At 43.1% G+C, this 19,081-nt stretch overlaps 2 protein-coding genes and 1 long non-coding RNA gene across 3 annotated transcripts; 2 read left to right on the top strand and 1 right to left on the bottom strand.

Annotated features, from left to right (window-relative positions):
- Positions 1–1,136: 1,136 nt before the first annotated feature.
- LOC136421694 (uncharacterized) lies at positions 1,137–2,164 on the top strand. The gene is made up of 3 exons (XR_010753489.1): positions 1,137–1,359; positions 1,812–1,889; positions 2,026–2,164. It is a non-coding gene; the product is annotated as an uncharacterized lncRNA (long non-coding RNA).
- Positions 2,165–2,530: 366 nt separating this feature from the next.
- LOC136421693 (alpha-2,8-sialyltransferase 8B-like) lies at positions 2,531–4,530 on the top strand. Its single transcript, XM_066409177.1, has 3 exons — positions 2,531–2,770; positions 3,262–3,521; positions 4,260–4,530. The coding sequence occupies exons 1-3, from the start codon at positions 2,624–2,626 to the stop codon at positions 4,528–4,530; spliced, it is 678 nt and encodes a 225-aa protein (XP_066265274.1). The 5' UTR covers positions 2,531–2,623.
- On the bottom strand, positions 4,434–18,865 carry LOC136422161 (uncharacterized). The gene is made up of 13 exons (XM_066409807.1): positions 18,580–18,865; positions 17,627–17,747; positions 17,139–17,285; positions 16,118–16,355; positions 15,062–15,222; positions 13,913–14,031; positions 13,171–13,284; positions 12,052–12,195; positions 11,361–11,474; positions 9,720–9,833; positions 9,064–9,177; positions 5,522–5,647; positions 4,434–5,120 (listed from the first exon to the last, which is right to left on the bottom strand). Exons 1-13 carry the CDS (start codon positions 18,863–18,865, stop codon positions 5,023–5,025), a joined length of 1,896 nt encoding a protein of 631 aa, XP_066265904.1. The 3' UTR covers positions 4,434–5,022.
- Between the last annotated feature and the right edge of the window lie 216 nt (positions 18,866–19,081).

Genomic DNA, 19,081 nt, shown 5'->3' with positions numbered 1-19,081 from the left:
AGACATGAAAGTGTTGTAATTTATGTGCACTTATATTGTGTATATTATGTTGTTGATACCGTGACGATATTGTGATATGGTGTTGCTGTAGGGCACAGTGTACGATTATCAATATTATTGCTGCTATGATTTTTTTTAAAATCCCAGGAGTACCTGAAAAAAGGGTCAAGGTTGGCCTGAGTCTTGTTTGACCTGACTAAACAAATATAGTAAAATGAATCTTCTTGAGCGTCGTGCCTTTCATCGACTCAAGTCAATAATGATATGAAATTTGGTAAACACTAATGAATGGCCCCCATTTTCTAATCTATTCGCTTAGACTGGTTTAGTGCCTATAGCTGAATAAGCCTGTATGGATTAAACTGTGCATGCGCCGCGAGATGCATTTTGTGAAATCGAGTTAAAATACAAACTTCGATTCTAAATTTCATATTTTTGTTAATATAATGAGACTTTCAGCGACGCTATGACAGAACTAACTGTCAAAAGTCAAAGGATAGATCTACGACAACCTTTGACGTCACACAGAAAGCTATATTTCACACGGCAAATTCACGACTGTCTTGCAAAGGTCCCGAACTGGCTGTCGTACACCAGTCGTTCGGTTGTCGTACACCTGTCGTAGGGTTGCCGTACACCTGTCGCTTGGTTGTCGTACACCTGTCATTTGGTTGTCATACACCTGTCGTGCGGTTGTCGTACACCTATTGTACGGTTGTCGTAAACCTGTCGTTCTGTTGTCGTACACCTGTCATTCGGTTGTCGTACACCTGTCATACGGTTGTCGTTTGGTTGTCATACGGTTGTCGTTCGGTTGTCATACGGTTGTCGTTCGGCTGTCCTACATCTACCGTACGACGTGCACGATAGGAGCTTGTATCCTGCACTCTGGGCGTATGAGTCGACCTTTTGACCTGATCAAAGGTGACAGGTCGTGTTGATGACAATGATTAACCAGGTCATCTTACTTCTACTGTTGTTCCCCCGTCTTTACGGACATTTTTTTACCGTGTCCTGAAAACAGATACCCCTCTTTATAGGTACTTAAAGATTTTCCCGCGACACTTGGTACGTTTATATACGTTACAGAGTGTGAAAGAGGCTCTAGATTTCCCCTGTCCTGTTTGCATATTCTGAGACCTTCTGATAGTGCCCCTCCCTTCGTATAAATGGTATCGCCCGGGGCTAATGTCCCTTTAACCTCAACTGTTCCCCTGCTCATGTTATAAAGTCAGCTCTTGTGAAGATTTATTTTTCGATGGCGACTCCTTCACGGCAACTGTCGTTCTTCGTTGTACTTGTCATCTTAACGACGCTACTGGTGGTCTACTGTCTCATACCTTATGGGACATCCTTAAGGTAAGGGCTCTATAAGACTTATATAAGACTATGTACGTCATTGAGAAACATTGGCTGAGATACAAGCTGTATATGTATATATGATCTGTCGCCTTTGTATGAATGTATGATGCTGCTTTGATAGTCTTCTATCGTCGTGAGAGAAAATTGGACATACACACTTGTCATAGAATACAACTGTATGTTGTTTAGTAGCATGCTACAATTGGGAGAAGGGCTACACTGAAGTTTGCGTACTATGTTTGATCACAATTAATGATCAACGTCTTTCAACAATTGAGCAGTCAATATTGGTTGAATGGAAAAGACAATGTGTATTTGACTTGGTCATGTACATAAAGCATTTAGTTAGTAAAGCAAAGTGGTATAACATTGATTTTTAAATGTTTAATAGCAAGTGTGGTGGCCTTCTAGTTTCTAGTGCAGTTGACAAGCTATGGATTTTCTTTAAGTTTCAGGTTACCATCGCTAAAACAGAGAATCCAGGCAAGAAAGACCACCTCCTTGGAAGACGCAACAGATACAACTAGGTAACTAATATAGATTAGCGTCTCAGAAATATTGATGGATTAGAGAAAAAGTACAATTCATTTTGGCAGAAGAAATATCATGCTGTCTTCCTATTGCTATTGTAATTTTCATGCATTTTGATCCATGACATGCTAGGGTTTTGAAAGTGGAGAGTCGACCTCAATCGAGAAAGCTGGCGTCGAAGTCCAACGAAAAGGTCAACCGCATAAGGTAAATACAATTTCCAGTGTAGGTTTTCTAACTTCATATATCGTGGGCTGAAACAAAACGCACATTGAAGATCTAGATGTAAGTGCCTAAGACTTTTCGAATGTACACATGTGAAATGGAAACAATAAGATACATTAGATTATCAATAATGATAAATAATGATAATAATGATAACCTTTATTGTACATTCATGCTCTATCATGGGCTAAGCACGGGCATATAGATACAAAATACATGGTAACATTCATATAATAAAACTGACAGGATTTCTAATACTAATCGAAAACATTGGTTCTAAAACTATACTCTAATTCATAGGTTCGGCTTCTTCTCGTGTCTTTATGATGTTAGAAATATAAGTTGAGATGGACTTGTTTAATATTGTATGGTCAAAACGCATAATAAACGAACTCTTTTTGTTTTCAGACTTTTGACCTTCAAGTACTTTAGGACGTTCGAAAACTTTGCATATTTCTCTGAATTTGCCAAAAACCGTCTGAAATGCCAACGAAGGAAACGCTGTATGACAACAACGCCGGTTCGTCATTACCACACATGCGCACTCGTCGGAAACGGCGGGATTCTCCTCGACAGCAGCTGTGGGAACGAGATCGACAGTCACGATTACGTCATCAGAATCAACATGGCGCCCATCAAAGGTTATGAAAAGGTGAAACGTTGTCCTTCACAATGCTACTGTGGGTCTTGCCACACAATAGTGCGAGAGTTTTGGTTAATCATACCGATTCTGTGATTCTAAACGATTTTCAACAGCAAGATGCATATTTCCTTTAACTATGTCATTGTGATAGATTATTTTGACTCAACTGGATTATCAATTTGTTTTCTTGTGCCATCTTACAGTCTTCTCATTTTTCAATTACAGTATTGTGCAAATCATAATTGTTTCTTTCGCCTTTAGTCAACATATATTTCCGGATCATTACTTCCGGGAAAACGGAGCTTTGGTTTGTTTGTTTGTCTGCCTGAGTGTTTGTTTGTTTGTAATGTGTGTGTGTAGGCTTGTTCCCGTTGGCACTTGTCCAAAGTTGACCGTACTGGCTGAAAACTGGTGTAACTGGCGACTTGCAGGATTGGAACGCAAAATTGTTGCCACAGACCTGTTTCCTTCATTGTTATTCGATTCCATTCTACCCACAGGACGTCGGACGTAAATCCAACATGACCTTCGTGAACCTACAGAAAACCCTACAGCTACCGAAAGATCTGGTGTCCAGAAAAAAGAGAAAGGCGATACTCCAAAACTTAGCTCTACTGAACGGCAGCGTCATCAGCTACGTCAAACCAACCACCGTGTCCGTTACACGGGCTTTGGAATCTCTGAGCTCCGTGCTGAAGAAAAATAATCTCGACGTCACCATTACGTATTCATTACGTAATGTGCCGGTAGTGATGACAAGGTAAGCATTAGAAGGATTTTTGTGAAAGTGTGTTGACGTCTTCTTTTTCTTCTTCTTCCATCCCTAAGTCTAACTATTTGACCGCTGGGGCACTACAGTACAGAATCATGGCAACTAGTTTTCTCCGCCCTTCTCGGTTTTCTATTTTTCTTAGTGTTTCACTTATGTCATGCCTTTCCTTTCTCTGATGTCCTGTTGACCATATAAAATCTATATAAAATTCGTCTTCAATGATGTTAGGAACAGTTGAGAAGAATCACCCTCCTAAAAGCAGAACCCCTATCGCTCGATTCGTTGGCTCGCTCGCGTCAGGGCCCTGCTCTTTAGCCCCGGTAGACACGGTTCTGGCGACGTTACTGACAGTTGCTCATGAATAATTAATGAGCTATCCTTATTTGGCGGTTGATTTGTTCCCAACCTAAAGTAACGATGTGAGACGTAACCTGACTGGTTGATAGCTTCCCAGCGTCCTTTGTGCTTTTGCTAGAGAAGAGGTTTAGGAAACCCTCTGATTGGCTGAAGCTGTTTTGCTGGCGACGGCGCCAGAACCGTGTCTACCGGGGCTAAAGAGCAGGGCCCCTACGCGAGCAAGCCAACGAATTGAGCGATAGGGGTCCTGCTTTTAGGAGGGTGAGAAGAAACAGAGAGGCTACAAACTACCATAATCTTTACAGAAGAATGTTACTTCGTATAGGAAGATCGAGAAGGAAAACTTCAACGTCCTTTTCATTATTCTAGGATGCTTCGTTCAACCCTGATTTCCGACATGAAGTCCCCAACATCCGGGCTCATCGCCTACATCCTGGGAACGACGTTCTGTGACGTCATCACCCTGTACGGCTTTTACCCATTCGCCACGGACATGCGCAATAGGACGTTGTTTTATCACTACTATGATCAAATCCCCGTCAATCACAGAAATAGGCACAACTTTGATATTGAATATGATTTTCTCAAATCTGAAAACAAAACTGCGTCAGTTAGACTGGTTTCGGACATCTGCACATAAAATCAGTACATATACTACCTTTTATGAAAAGAAATAAGGCGGACATTGTAACTGAGACGTATGTACATTCATTCAGGTCTTGACGTTATTGGTAACTCAGACAACTGTTTTACATAAAACTTGCACAAAATATGAAGAATACACAGATGATAAAAAAGGATGCCGATTAGAACAATAAATATGACAATATCAAAAGACATCATGCGAATGCTAATTCCTATCTTTCAACAAAACGCTTTCCTTTACATAGTTATAAACCGTGTTGTTATTTTCTTATTTTGTTGTTTCATAAACCATTCATTCACTGCGCTGACGAAGGTTAGACATCAAGGTAGTAATATACGCCAAAAATAGTTACTCAATCAACAGGATAAAATCCTATTGTTAGTCACTGACGAAAGACAGCGGATGCTGTCTGAAACGTCTGACTGTTTCAAAATTTTATCCAGTTGCTTGAGTAACTATTTTTGGCATTCATTCACTGATTCGACATTAGTTGACCAATCCGGCGATAGGATCCGGCAGTGCCCCTCCACGCATCCAACATTCACGCCGCATGTTACGTGGGAAACGTGAACATCTGGAGCTGACTGTGGACAGAGACAAGACAAATATTGTAATATCAGTCCTCCTTTCTTATACAGGAACATTAATGTACACTTGAGCAAACTTTCCCTTTATCATTTGTCCTCTGTAAATATTTTCACACTTAGATTATAGTGTCATTTCTTGTATATTAAAATGAAACTGCAAAAGTTTCTTTTTTGTCATCCATTAATATTTTCCCACTTTTTCTTGTGCTACGTTTATTCATTTATTTATTTATAAATGTTTGAAGCTTGTTGACAATAGCTGTTATTTGTTAGAAAATCATGGGTGGTTTGCCATTCAGACAGGAAATTAAGAAACATACCATGAATAAACCAGGAAAATGTAGGTTTGAATGTTCTGCTAGTATAGTGTTAGATACAGTTTAAATTTTCACACTTACCGTCTATGATTTCACAGTTTTTACCAGAGAAATCCCTGCGACAGTTGCAGTAGTATCCGTTCTGGCCGCTCTTAAAGCAAGTTGCTCCCCAAAGACATGGCTGGCTGGCGCATCCTAGATTCACAGCTGCGAAAAGAATACAGTATTATTTCCTCCTTAAAAAAACTTGGCATCGTGTGCCGCAATCGGTAGAGTGTTTCGCCCAGAACAGAGAGGTCCCAGGTTCGAAACCCCGATATACCCCGATGTTGTACCCTTGGGAAAGGCACTTTACACGACTTTTCTCACTCCACCCAGGTGTGAATGGGTACCTGACTTTGGTTGGGGAAGGCTGTCTTGAGGTCACCTGCTGGCGCCGAATAGCAGCCGCCCAGACACTTGCGACAGTTCCACAAAGTGCAAGTGTGGAGCAAATATGAATCTGTTCTATATTATATGATTGTAAACCCTGCAGCAATTCAGCACTGGCTGCCATTGCACGGGTAATTTCTGACCAATAAACCACCATTATCATTATTTAATTCTAAAAACTTCAGATGAATAGGAATAGATATTATAAGAAAATCAGATTTTCGAGAAAACATTGGAACTCTGTGTTCAGCACCAAGGACAGGTATGCTAACATGTGATTGGGCCGGGATTCGCGCCGCTTTTTGTCTGTTTGCCCGTCTTGTCAGCGTCCGCCATTTTGACAGGGGTTGTACCAACACTCGTCCACAAATATGCAAAAATAGTAGGAAAACTGCCTACGTTTAGAGTTGTAATTGCAACAAGGAATCGGCATTAAAAAGAGTGTTCCGTTCAGATTAGAATGGGTTAATGTGACATCCATAATAATCTAGATTTTAGTTTTCTGATATTGTTTTAAGTTATACCGTTACTACAAAGAAGCACGCGAAGTGACGATACAACACTCACACACGAATATGTTTACCTATTTATTGGTAAAAGGCCACACGAGACGTTACAGGGGCAATTAAGATAGCGTATGATTATCGATAAGATACAGATAACTAATTTAGAGCATCTACTTTATCTAGTAACATTTCTATACAAATTTTTGGCTTGAACGCTTAAATGTAAAATTGCATATTTGAACTTCCATAAAACACATAAACTTAATCTGGAGATTAAGTATGAGAGGTCAGAGGTCATTATTGATAACTAATAACTAAGTACAGGTTTGTTGATAGAACATAACTGTGAACGGCGTCCAAAGGTTGTGTGTGTGTATATAGTAGTATCATGGCGTGTAGAATCAACGATAAGTAGGACGTTGGAAGGGAGACGTCGTTCCGCGAGACGAAAGGCAGTAAGAAACCGCTTTTCACCGTAAAGATTAAGTTTTGCGTCCTACATGTCTTAGCAGAATAGTAGCCCTTCTACCTGAAGCTGTGTGCTTACACACGAAATCGTAAAAGAGACTCCGGTTCGAGACCGCTGGCACTAAAAGTACCATATAAGTTCACAGTTAGTTCCGTCATATTGAGATGGACACGAACACACGTAGCCGTTCATTTTGTCGACGCAATTTCCGCCATTTTGGCACGGATTGCTCTCGCACTCGTTGGTGCCTGAAACAATAAAGACGTTTTGTTGACCACAAAAAGTCTGCTATATTCACACAGTCACGTAAAAACCGTTCTTGGAGCAGTTATAGTTCTGTATCTGAGGTAGAGTTTCAGAATACCAGAGGAACCAATCAGCGAGTGGCGTCCCGTCCTATGAAATACTGTAATCTGGTTGGTTATACAGTATACCAGTCGAACCAAAATATTAATCAGCGAGTGGCGTCCTGTCCTATGGAATATAGTAATCTACTTGGTTATACAGTAAACCAGTCGAACCAATCAGCGAGTAGCGTCCCGTCCTATGAAATACCGTAATCTGGTTGGTTATACAGTATAATAGCCGAACCAATCAGCGAGTAGCGTCCCGTCCTATGAAATACTGCAATCTGGTTGGTTATGGTCGCAGAACACAGTATTAATGGGCGACCCCCGTGGACAATAGTAGTTCGGGTACGAAGTAGTGCGTCGCATTGCTAGAAAAGACCGTAGTTTTTTTTCTGTGCACGTTAGCGAGGCTGAAACTGTGGTGAATGGCAGAGGAATACGTCAGTTTTGAGACAGTACGAGTTTGATTACGATGTTTGTTCGGTCGGGTTGGATTCGCGCCTGGATATTGTTACCGCCAGACTACTGTAAGTCGCCTGCAGTACGGTGACCTCCGCTGGGGTCATATCAAAGTGGCTTTAAAAAGAGAACGAGCCGGCAAATTTAATCTCATTTTGCAGATATTTTGTAGATTGAACCTTGAAGTCAAGCATATAAAAATCTGGTACCCTAATTGTGCACCTTTCTATAAATTTCCAAGCGTCGAAGCATCTCACCTTGGGATCCTTAACTATATAAATCCCTATAGGAGAAATACTGTGGTCTGCAACCTTAACCCCCAGCGGGGATTGGCCATAAACGTTGCATTCGGTCAAATTTTACTGGTGTATCAGTAATTGACGTCGACTCACTTGAAATCGGTCGTTTTTGTTGCCGCCAGACCGGCCGTTTCCATGGCAACGGCCTCTAAGACCGCCCCCTATCCTTAACTATAGGACTTGGTGTGTACCCGGACACCGCTTCTACCCCCCCCCCCCCTGCGTCGTAACTAACCATGAACCTGACCTAAAATCACTCAGAACTTAAGAATAAACACTAATGATACCTTCCACGAAAAAACCCACCAGAATAGCAAATTTTGTCTAGATAATGAGAGCGCGAAATGGTCCGTCATATTGGCCTTGTCCTAGGTCTACCCCTATGCCGGGTCCTGAAGTGCAAAGCTGGCGATATCTCGGCAACCGTTCGGATGTTTGCAAAAAGCTTTGGTACACTTCTTCAACTAAACCTGTTACATTGTATGAACAAAAGAAAACCAAGGTCAAGGTCGTCTTAAGGTCGCAGAACACAGTATTAATGGGCGACCCCCGTGGACAATAGTAGTTCGGGTACGAAGTAGTGCGTCGCATTGCTAGAAAAGACCGTAGTTTTTTTTCTGTGCACGTTAGCGAGGCTGAAACTGTGGTGAATGGCAGAGGAATACGTCAGTTTTGAGACAGTACGAGTTTGATTACGATGTTTGTTCGGTCGGGTTGGATTCGCGCCTGGATATTGTTACCGCCAGACTACTGTAAGTCGCCTGCAGTACGGTGACCTCCGCTGGGGTCATATCAAAGTGGCTTTAAAAAGAGAACGAGCCGGCAAATTTAATCTCATTTTGCAGATATTTTGTAGATTGAACCTTGAAGTCAAGCATATAAAAATCTGGTACCCTAATTGTGCACCTTTCTATAAATTTCCAAGCGTCGAAGCATCTCACCTTGGGATCCTTAACTATATAAATCCCTATAGGAGAAATACTGTGGTCTGCAACCTTATACAGTATACTAGTCGAACCAATCAGCGAGTGGCGTCCCGTCCTATGAAATACTGTAATCTGGTTGGTTATACAGTAAAACCAGTATTATATGAAAAGTGCAACGTTACCTGTTTCACAGTTTTGGCCTGTCCATCCTAGCTTACACTCGCACGTATAGCTGTTATGGCCGTCCTTGCAGCGTCCGCCATTTTGACAAGGGCTAGGCCAGCACTCGTTCACAGCTAGGTAGAAAAAAAGTAAAGAAAACACGTAAGTTCTATTTGAATATCGAAAGATTAAATGGAAATAGGAATAGTTTTCATTTCACTTTACAATATGCTAGTACGACATGACAAAAATTTTAGTTTTCTGACAATGTTCATGCACTATAAATATCTGCATCTGTATCTATATAGCCGGCATAACCGCTATTAGGTGTAACACACCAGCTTCGCAGGCACGCGGCGCGGCAGCAGCTGGTTATATTACACCGAACGGTCGGTTACACCTAATTTTCGCATGTCTGATAGGACTGCAACTGTTCTTAAAAGCTATTTAGTGAGGATGCTCCTACAGTACTTGATGACAACGAGTTCCATTCTACTATGGTTCTCGGAAATACGAATTAGTGACAACACAATACGATGCACGAACTAAAAATGTTTGAGACGTCGTCGTGCAGTCTTTACTTATGAAAAAAATTGTAATGGCATAAAGTTGTATCATTAAAGTTGTAGTAACAAATAAGCAAAAATGTCACTAAAAGCATAGAAATTTGACGTACAGCGTTCACAATTCGTTCCTTCCCATCCAGGTTGACACGAACACTCGTAGCCGTTGATTTTGTCCAAACAGTTGCCGCCATTTTGGCACGGATTGCTCCCGCACTCGTTGATATCTGAAACGATAGGGACGTTTTTTTGTCTGCTATATTCACACACATAAAACCCATTCTTGGAGCAGTCATAGTCAATCCACTTGTAGCTGAGGTACGGTCTCCAATCAACACAATCCTGATTGGACTCGTTATCGTCCGGTTGCCCTGGATACCAATTGGACCAATCAGCGAGCGGCGTCCCGTCGTCCCACACCCAGGTCCCCTCCTGCACCTGGTCCGTCAGACCGAACCAGATTTGTGGATTGTAGCTGCCGGAGCCGAACCTGGGCTTCAACACTTGGTTAACCACGAAGTTGCTTGTCGCCTCGTCCTTTAGCAGGGCGAGGCGACCACCTGTGGCCTGGCAGGCGGACTGGGCGCCGTTATATGACTTTACTCCGGTTGACAGACTGAAGCATCTGTCTTGGAACCGATCATGTCCATCAGGACACTCTGGATGTGCGGGTCGGGCTGCAGATAGAACGGTGGTAACGATTTGTCCATTGTACCTTCCCAGCTTATCCTCACTTACCCACCCTCCTGAAAGCAGAGCCCCTATCGCTCGATTCGTTAGCTCGCTCGCGTAAGGGCCCTGCTCGTTAGCCCCGGTAGACACGGTTCTGGCGACGTCACTGACGGTTGCTCATGAATAATTGATGAGCTATCCTTATGTGACACAATTTGGCGGTTCTGAACCTAAAGTAACGATGTGAGACGTAACCTGATTGATTGATAGCTTCCCAGCGTCCTTTGCGCTTTTGCTCTAGATGAGGTTTAGCAAACCCTCTGATTGGCTGAAGCTGTTTTGGCGGCGACGGCGCCAGAACCTTTTCTACCGGGGCTAAAGAGCAGGGCCCCTACGCGACCGAGCTAACGAATCGAGTGATAGGGGCTCTATATTTGCTTTCAGGAGGGTGGGCTTACCTTGTTAGAGCCCAAAACTGCCTATGGTACATGTATTTGGAGGCCCTGGCAAATTAACTGGCTTCAAACACTTTCTGAACATCTCATTTGAACATATTCATCAGTTTCGCCTATTCTAGCAAGACCTTGGTCTGTGTAGCACAAACACTCGTTGTTGGCTGTTTGTCTATATTATTAGTAGGGCCTGGCTAGAGAGACGTTTACATCAAAACTAAACTAGACTAGGTTGCGTGTGGTGATGCACGTTGTCTATTTTACAATGTAACTATGACTATACGATCACAGCAAGTAACGAAAGAATCTACCCTATATCAGCTTACGACATTGGGCGATGTCGGAACGGATTTAAAGCATGGTCTCTAATGGAGGGCCATACCACATGCGCGTCAATATAGGGGTGCAATTACGATACTACATTGACGATAAAAGCAGTTATGGTGTAACAAAGACATCGTGCATCACCACGCCCAACCTAGCAAATGGTATGCCAAGTTACACACCAATGCGACAACGGGAACGTGAGTTCTAGCTGCGAACATGAAACAAAAGCATTTCTAATACTCCCACGTCAGGACGTCATCCTCCTTGCCGGAGTAGCAAGTAAGTGAAAATAAAGAGTCACACCTATCTGACAGTTGTGTCCGGTGTATCCCAGTGGACAGTCGCAAGAGTAACTGTCGCCACTGTCCGCACACTGCCCACCGTGCTCACAGGGACCGCTGGCGCATGCGCTGATTGCTATAAGGACGGTAAATTTGCAGGAAAAATTAGTGATGTCATCCCTGTGATTGTAAATATGTAAATACTTTGCGTTTGGGATTGCATCTCATTAATATGTATAAGCAGCAACACCTGCGCTGCATTGCTATGTGAACTAGTCAGAATTGCCTTGAAGAAGGTGACAGATGGTCACCGAAACGTCGGTGCAAAGAAAACAGAGGGTTGTACAGCTCAAACTCCGAGGAAATCTGCCAGTTTCAAGGAATTCCTACCTTTAACCCCAATTTTTTTTAATGTATCCATCCGCATGACCCAACAACTCACATCTATCCTTACGCCAACTAAAATGGCAAACTAAACACATTTCAAACAAAATGGGAAAGCTAATAATATATAAGACCAAAAAAGTCTCCAGATTGGGCAAAAAATTCAAGGAAAAGAAGGGTTTTAAAGATTTGAAGTAGGGACTATAAAGGTTCCAATATTTTGCACTCTACTGCGCAACGCAACTTTGGGGTCACCCCTATGCTTCTTACTTTCTTACTGTTTTTGTACAATTGCAGGTGTAATTTATGTAAGAACAGGATGAAGGTACCTTGTTCACAGTTCCGTCCCTCCCAGCCCTGAAGACACACGCAGAAGTAGCCCTGATGCCTGAGCACCAGCCACGACGGGAGGTCATGACCCTCTACACATCTGCCTCCGTTCCGACAAGGGGCACTGGTGCACTCCTCAACCGCTGTAGGGGAAAAAACAGAGACGATCAAGTTTGTTTTTCGTCCTACTGAGGCTTCTTAGATTATAGTACGGTCGTGACATTTCTTGGCTTCAATGTCAGAATATCATGTCAGATCTAGCCTCTACCAGGCCCCGCAGATGGCTCGGAAAATAGTAGAAATTGGCCAAATAGAGTGAATAGTAATCCAAAGGAGCCTGCAAGTGAAACCCTGGCAAATATTCTCCCTATAGCCGGCGTAGTTAGTCTGGTAGAGACTATGTCAGATCAGTGATGTGTCTGATATCAGTTAAATCAAAGACGTTATTATAATTAGATTCATAATTTCTTACAATATCTAGACTACTTCAACTATTTTGCACTCAAAAAATTTACTTTCTGCAATTTGCAAGAACGGTTTGACAGTAACATTTTCGGACCCGTCCTTCCTCTTCCGCTAAAGCTCTTAACCCTTCATTCTGTAATGATTTTTAAGATCTAAGTCCTGTGTTACTCCGCGTGTCCCAAAGAATCCGTACCCCAAAACATGAACGGCTGCAGGAACGTGTGTTTATATCGGTGGGAAATACCATTTTAGCCAGCCCAACTGATCTCAAGCGTCAACCTGATGAAAGCTTGTTTGTAAGTGAAGAAATTAGCAGGTAATGATCGTCAGCCGTGCGCGAGGTCGGTCGTGCACAGCCGGACATTGTCAGTGATGCGGCTGTGCGCTTTCAGCTGGAAAGTGCCTGGGGGGGGGGGGGGGGGGGGTGTTGCTAAGTGCAGTTTGTAATTGCCATAAAAAGAGAATTCATGTAGTGAAACTGTTGGTATTTTTTTCTTGCATGATCTAGGGTAAATGTGCTCAACAGAGAATGAATGACATTGGTGCATTTCCTATAGCTTCATTACGAACGCGCCCATGTAAAACACGTTTTATAACATGTAAGCCTATGGGGCGAAATAACTTAAGGCTTCGTGAGGACACTCCCTACTTACCCTGTTCACAGTGAGTCCCTTTTCTCCCAGCAGGACATTCGCACACGTACCCACTCTGCTGGCTGACACAGACGCCCCCATGTTGGCAGGGGTTGCTGGCGCAGCCGTCAATGACTGTATAATATATAGATGACGTCAAGTTTAACCATCAGAATCAAATATCATCTGTGCTCATAGGTGACACGTTTGATGTTTAAACTTGAAATATATATCACCTCACTTCCATTTAGCTCATTGGAAAGCTAATCATCTCTAGTCGTGACTCGTGGCACCGTGTAGACGTGTTTCGCCCAGAACCGAGCGGTCAGGGGTTCGAAACCCCGATATGCCCGATGTTGTGCCCTTGGGAAAGGCACTTTGCACGTCTTTCCTCACTCCACCCAGATGTAAATGGGTACCTGACTTCAGTTGGGGAAGGCCGTATTGAGATCACCTGACGGCGCCGAATGGCAGCCGCCAAGACCCTTGCGACAGTTCCACAAAGTGCAAGTTTGGAGCAAATATGTATCTGTTCTGTATTATAAGATTGTAAACCCTGCAGCAATTCAGCACTGGCTGCCATAGCATTAGTAATTTCTGACCAATAAAGCATTATTATTATTCATTTTTGTACAATGCACACAGACTCAATGTAGGGCAGAAATTATTCCGCTTTTTCCGACTGATACTACAATGACAGTTGGAGTGGTCTATGTCAAAAACATTGTGCAGCGTGCAAGTCAGGTTAGTCACAATAACCTACCCTGTTCCTCGGTGTGTTCCATGATCCAGTCGCGGAACCTGTGCAGACGGGTGTACACGCCATACTTCCCTCTCAGTGCGCAGCCGTCACCCCAGCTCACTACACCTAGCAGGTGCCATCTTAAGAGAGAAGCAGGAACGTTCGATAAACTTTTAATGACAATGACAATGATCTTTATTTGCACGTTCATGTAATCTCCAAGCAGATCTCCACGGATACGGACTGTGCAATCGTTGGGTCTGATTGGAGACTACGTTCATGCCCATATTGGCTAAATGCAGTAATCTCCGGGAAGATCTACACAGTGCACCGAAAATCGTAAATGCTTGAGCCAGATAAGCCCCAGTCCGCACCGTAGCTTATCTGGCTGACTGGAGCTTCTCTGGCAAACATATACGATTTTCGCGTCCCGTGTAGATCTGCTTAGAGATTGTAAATGCAGTGCAGTAGTTTCAATACCACATGAAACGTATTCAGTGTAGAGAATCGTTCTTAAACAGTCAGATAATTAAAACAACTGATTAAATATCACGGCCAAGTATTATTCCATTGTTAGATGACTAGATGTCAAACAAAGCAAATGTTAAACTATAACAAAAACAATTGACAAAATAAACACAAGAACTGCCAAGAATTTAGTGAATCATATTACGTTACATAAAAGGTGCACCAGCAAAAGGGCGTATCAAAAGGCATGCCGCTTTTCATAACGCATTAGCCACGCAGCTAACTTCTGTTAAGCCCCTGTCACACTTGTGCGTACATACAAGCCCGCATGAGTTGCGTATTAACATGTATTTTGGGTTTAGGTTAAGTTTGCAGCCGAAGAAGTCACTTCTTTGGTTCGATAATCAGGCTTCACAACGGTGGGTAAAAGTGAAAAACAACTTCTTCCCCTCAAACTTTACTTAAACCAATTAGCAAAAAAAATGTTGATGCGCAACTCATACGCACTTGAATATACGCACAAGTGTGACAGGGCTCTAAAAGGTAAAGATGAAGATCATAAAAGTACCCAGGATGTTCCTTATCACCGTGCCTTTCAAAACTAAGTCGATTGCAAGATGCTTAGTAGTTGTACCATTAGGATTTCACTGTTAGAAGACAGTGTGCAAAAGCAGAGTGTTTATATGAAAATGCATTGCTAACCTTCCGTTGTCGAACGCTGCAAACGGCCCTCCGCTGTCCCCCTCACACGCGTCCTTCCCTCCCTCCCTCCGCCCCGCACAGAACATGTTCTGACTGATCTCCTGGGCGTACTGAGGATGGGCGTCCCGGCACCGTCTCAGGGAAACCACCGGCAGACTGACCTGCATATATGGGAAGTACACACTTTTAGATTCATGTTGAACAGGTTGCCTTGTGTGCGTGCTCCATAATTTTAGGTCATATATACTGACTTCTTTGTTACACCGCTAAGAATGCCATCCTCACAGCAGACCCGATATGTTCGTTACCTCCCATAGCGGCTCTGCCCTTCCGAGCCCCTGAACACGGAATGGCAAATTATGAATTTTCTGAGTGACGACAGGGCTTCTTGGACAGTCTCTGAGCCAAAATACAAGCAGACTGAACAGTTAAGTAAAAGGGCAAAAGTGGTTAAGGAAAAACGAATGATGTGAACAACAGAATGTCATCCTCCTTAATCAGCGCTGGAACCCACTAGGGAAATGTTCGGCAAACCCTCCCGGTCTCAGCCCTGATCTTTTGAAAGGAGATTTTGTCTTCTGGGGGCGTCACGGACAGTTGCTCATAAATTATTAATGACCTAGCCTTATTTGGCACAAACAGTCGTTAGTTGCTCATGAATAATCAAGTAGCGATGTAAGACGTTAGCTGATTGTCTGATAGCTTCCCAGCGTCCTTTGCGGCTTTGCTCGAGATGAGGTTTAGCAAACCCTCTGATTGGCTGAAAGCTGTTTGGTGTTGACGTCGCCAGAACCGTGTTCAGGGGCTCAGAAGGGCAGGGCCGCTATGGGAGGTAACGAACATATCGGGTCTGCTGGGAGGATGAATGTAGAACATTCGGTAAAGAAGACTCAGATTTCACTCGAACACACTCGAGCTCGGCAAATTTTCTGAGGCAAAGTTTGAGCATAGTGCAATGATTTGAATGCGTGCAATGTAGATTTTGAAGGTGAATGCTGTTTGAACGAGGCCTCTAGCAGAATTGTCTACTAAGTGAAGGTATAAAATGATAATAACCTTCATCAGCTTCTCAGAAGTCTTGCCGCCCACCGCTTGGGCGCCCCACCCCGTCACGGTACCGATGTTTCCCGGTCGGATCAGTCGTCGTGCCTCGGGGATTTCCGGAAGGCAGATCGGCAGGACGTACTCGGTCAACGTCACTTCCGGTAGAGCCAGTTGGAGAAGTGCGACGTCAGATTCGTAGGTGTCTCCGTTGAACTCAGGATGTACCATTATTTTTTCGACAATGTATGACCTGTGAAAAGTGTACGATACGTTAATGGCAACCAAAGCAATATTAGGGCCCAGAATATTGAAATTTACAAAATGCTGAAATTTTTATGGTAGTGACATTTACTAACACTATTTGGCACATTTTTATAGTAACTTCATACTTTAAGCATTTCAAAACTGCGCAAAAACGTGCCGTACAATGATTCCCTAGAAAAACCCCGGCGACGATTTTCAGTGAGTTCTCACATCACAACGGCGTCGTATTTTTGCATGATGGACATTTGCTATACATTGTGATAGTGTTGTTTTAACTAATCACGCATAGACATGACTAACTAAAGTGACTTTCAAGATCCAATTTTCGGGCCCTGATATTGCTTGGGCTTCCTGTAAGTCAAGTGCCCGATGTACGTTTAATAATTGCAATTATTTAAAGCGCATTAAAAAATCGTAGGTAGCAGTTTTTGTCATTTCTGGCTAAGTCAATTTTGTTTCAAAATTTCAGCACTAAAAAAGTCCAACAAATGACTAAAGTGTGTTGTGAATGGCACGCTATACTTCACAATTTATGCTACGCCTTGAAAGTTATCAAAACAGCCCTTGCTACAATAGAAGATTATCACAGCCAGCTTAGGCTAGTTTGATAAAATATGTAATTTTTGCAGTTTACAAACACCTTTTGGATGCTGCAAAATCAACCAATTTCCTAGAAGTACACATGGGATATTGGCATACTTTCAACTGTATCGTAGTGCTACGAGGAAGGCCCGCCTTAAAGGCTTCGCCAAAACATTTTCTTGCATACCTCTCGTTAGCTTCGAGCACCCCCCGCACAGAGGTGTGCTTTCCGAGACGAACGATGAAGTCCTTTTCGGTAAGGCCAAGTTCCCGGATGCAGTGAGCTGCAGTGATGACCCAACGCTTGTTGATAAGGCTTCCCGAGCAGAAAAACCTGAAAATAATATTAAAAGAATACTGCTTAGCAAGAGGAGTAAAAGCAACGTTACTCTACAAGGAGAGGTTAGGCTTCGCCAGCTTTTTAACATCATTATAGGCGTTCTTGACGGCCTTTCTATATATTTTGTCAGGTTTTCTTTTTGCTTGGCTGGCGGACGAAGGGAAAACCTAACAAAATAGGTAAAGGTGAATTTTTTACTATCCTGCTGCAGTCTTTCAATATATTACGGAACCGTGACGTCAGCAATTGGTCCAATGTGCCGGGAACTTTTGAATATGTACTGCAAAGAATGCTGGGATAGTTGCATGGCCTCCTCTGTGTGCTAGGTACGGTACCTGTTTCTTGTCGGCCTGATGTCCCACAGCATGGCCTGCCAGGGAAAGGCGCCCTGCTCCACCTCGTTCCCGCCCGTGATGAACCCGTCCGGACCGGTGGCATGGAACGGGCGGCCGCAAACTGATGAGACAAATGAGATGCAGCAAAAACTTGATTCGTGTCGTTAAAATGTGCCGTTTGCCAATAACGCGTTAACAGTATTTTCTGAAAGGAGCCACGCATATTCTGTAGCTCTCTGAACTTGCAAAGGATAACAAGAGTCTGAAGACCCAAAATCTCCATGAAATTTGGTTTTATACATGATGTGTTTTATTATGGAGGTATAGATTTTCCTCATTACCAGCTTTTAGGACCTGGGGAATTCTTGTCCTAGACTTGAGACTAACAGATGTGACAGGTGTAACCTCCAACTATATGCCTAGAATGGAGGTGTAGATATTCCTCATTACTTATGCAAATTCGGTCCCAATTTGCATAATTTGCACTTCAGTTTGTACATCTCTGTCCAACCTACCTGCATACCAAATAACATGAAAATCTGTTGTTCCTTTCTTCAGTTATTCTCCTTAGAAGATTATTACAAATACGCCATTGCAGTTCTAGTGACACATACCAGGGGGCCCAAAATCGACCTTGACCTTTCTCCTCCCAACAACTACCCACATACTAAATACCATTACAATTCATCTACACGATCTTCAGTTATGCTGACTTTAAGCATACAGTGACACAAGCATACACACACGCAAACACACACGCAAACGCACGCAAAGTAATATCCCCATGAAAAAAGTATTTTTTTCATGGAGATAATAAGTAGGCATGACGAGGTAGAGAGAAATCTTCTCTAGCTCTGTGACGTAATGATTTGACACTTGGCCCACCAACATGGCCGACACTTTACGCGACATGATCACGTGACAACAAAGCACACGCAAAGCACGATGGGTACCTCCGTCAATGTCGACATCAACAACCAGGGTAGCCTTGGCTTCAATAGCGTGGCCGTCTCCGTCCCTTCTCGCCTCGCACGTGTACCGGCCAGTGTCCGTCAGGGTCACGGAGGTCAGCACCAGGTCTCCCCGGTTCTGCAGAACGCGTTCCCCGTCGATGAACGAGCTCGGCGGCTGGCCATCTTTGCTCCACGTGATCCGGTCTGTTCCGGACGCGCTGCATCTGAACACGTGACTGTCCCCAAACTGTACGGTAGCGTCGATTGGAGCCTCGACGAATTTCATCTCTGTAAAGAAATAATTAAAAGTTTTTACCTAAAAAAGTTGAATATTTAAAAACAAGAATGTTTAACAACATATATAACGTTATATAGCATCAAGCAAGATTTGTGCTGTATAAAGTTTTGAGGAGCAAAATGATAATAACTGATCATGATTTTCAAAGATGTCGACGACTTCAAAGCACTTAAATGAATTTGAAATATGAAACAATACATGTTA

Source organism: Branchiostoma lanceolatum, chromosome 16, assembly GCF_035083965.1.
Source record: "Branchiostoma lanceolatum isolate klBraLanc5 chromosome 16, klBraLanc5.hap2, whole genome shotgun sequence".
Taxonomy (NCBI): domain Eukaryota; kingdom Metazoa; phylum Chordata; class Leptocardii; order Amphioxiformes; family Branchiostomatidae; genus Branchiostoma; species Branchiostoma lanceolatum.
The sequence above is the reverse complement of the archived record's forward strand: the minus strand, read 5'-3'. Positions and strand labels throughout refer to the sequence as shown.

Excerpts from the sequence above, each read along its gene's own strand:
- LOC136421693 (XM_066409177.1), top strand. The coding sequence starts at position 2,624 with ATGACAACAACGCCGGTTCGTCATTACCACACATGCGCACTCGTCGGA. Across the intron at positions 2,771-3,261 it reads CCATCAAAGGTTATGAAAAG|GACGTCGGACGTAAATCCAA; the intron begins GTGAAACGTTGT and ends TTCTACCCACAG. Across the intron at positions 3,522-4,259 it reads GTGCCGGTAGTGATGACAAG|GATGCTTCGTTCAACCCTGA; the intron begins GTAAGCATTAGA and ends TCATTATTCTAG.
- LOC136422161 (XM_066409807.1), bottom strand. The coding sequence starts at position 18,865 with ATGAAATTCGTCGAGGCTCCAATCGACGCTACCGTACAGTTTGGGGAC. Across the intron at positions 15,223-16,117 it reads CTTCTGAGAAGCTGATGAAG|GTCAGTCTGCCGGTGGTTTC; the intron begins GTTATTATCATT and ends CCATATATGCAG. Across the intron at positions 5,648-9,063 it reads AGGCCAAAACTGTGAAACAG|CTGTGAATCTAGGATGCGCC; the intron begins GTAACGTTGCAC and ends TTCTTTTCGCAG.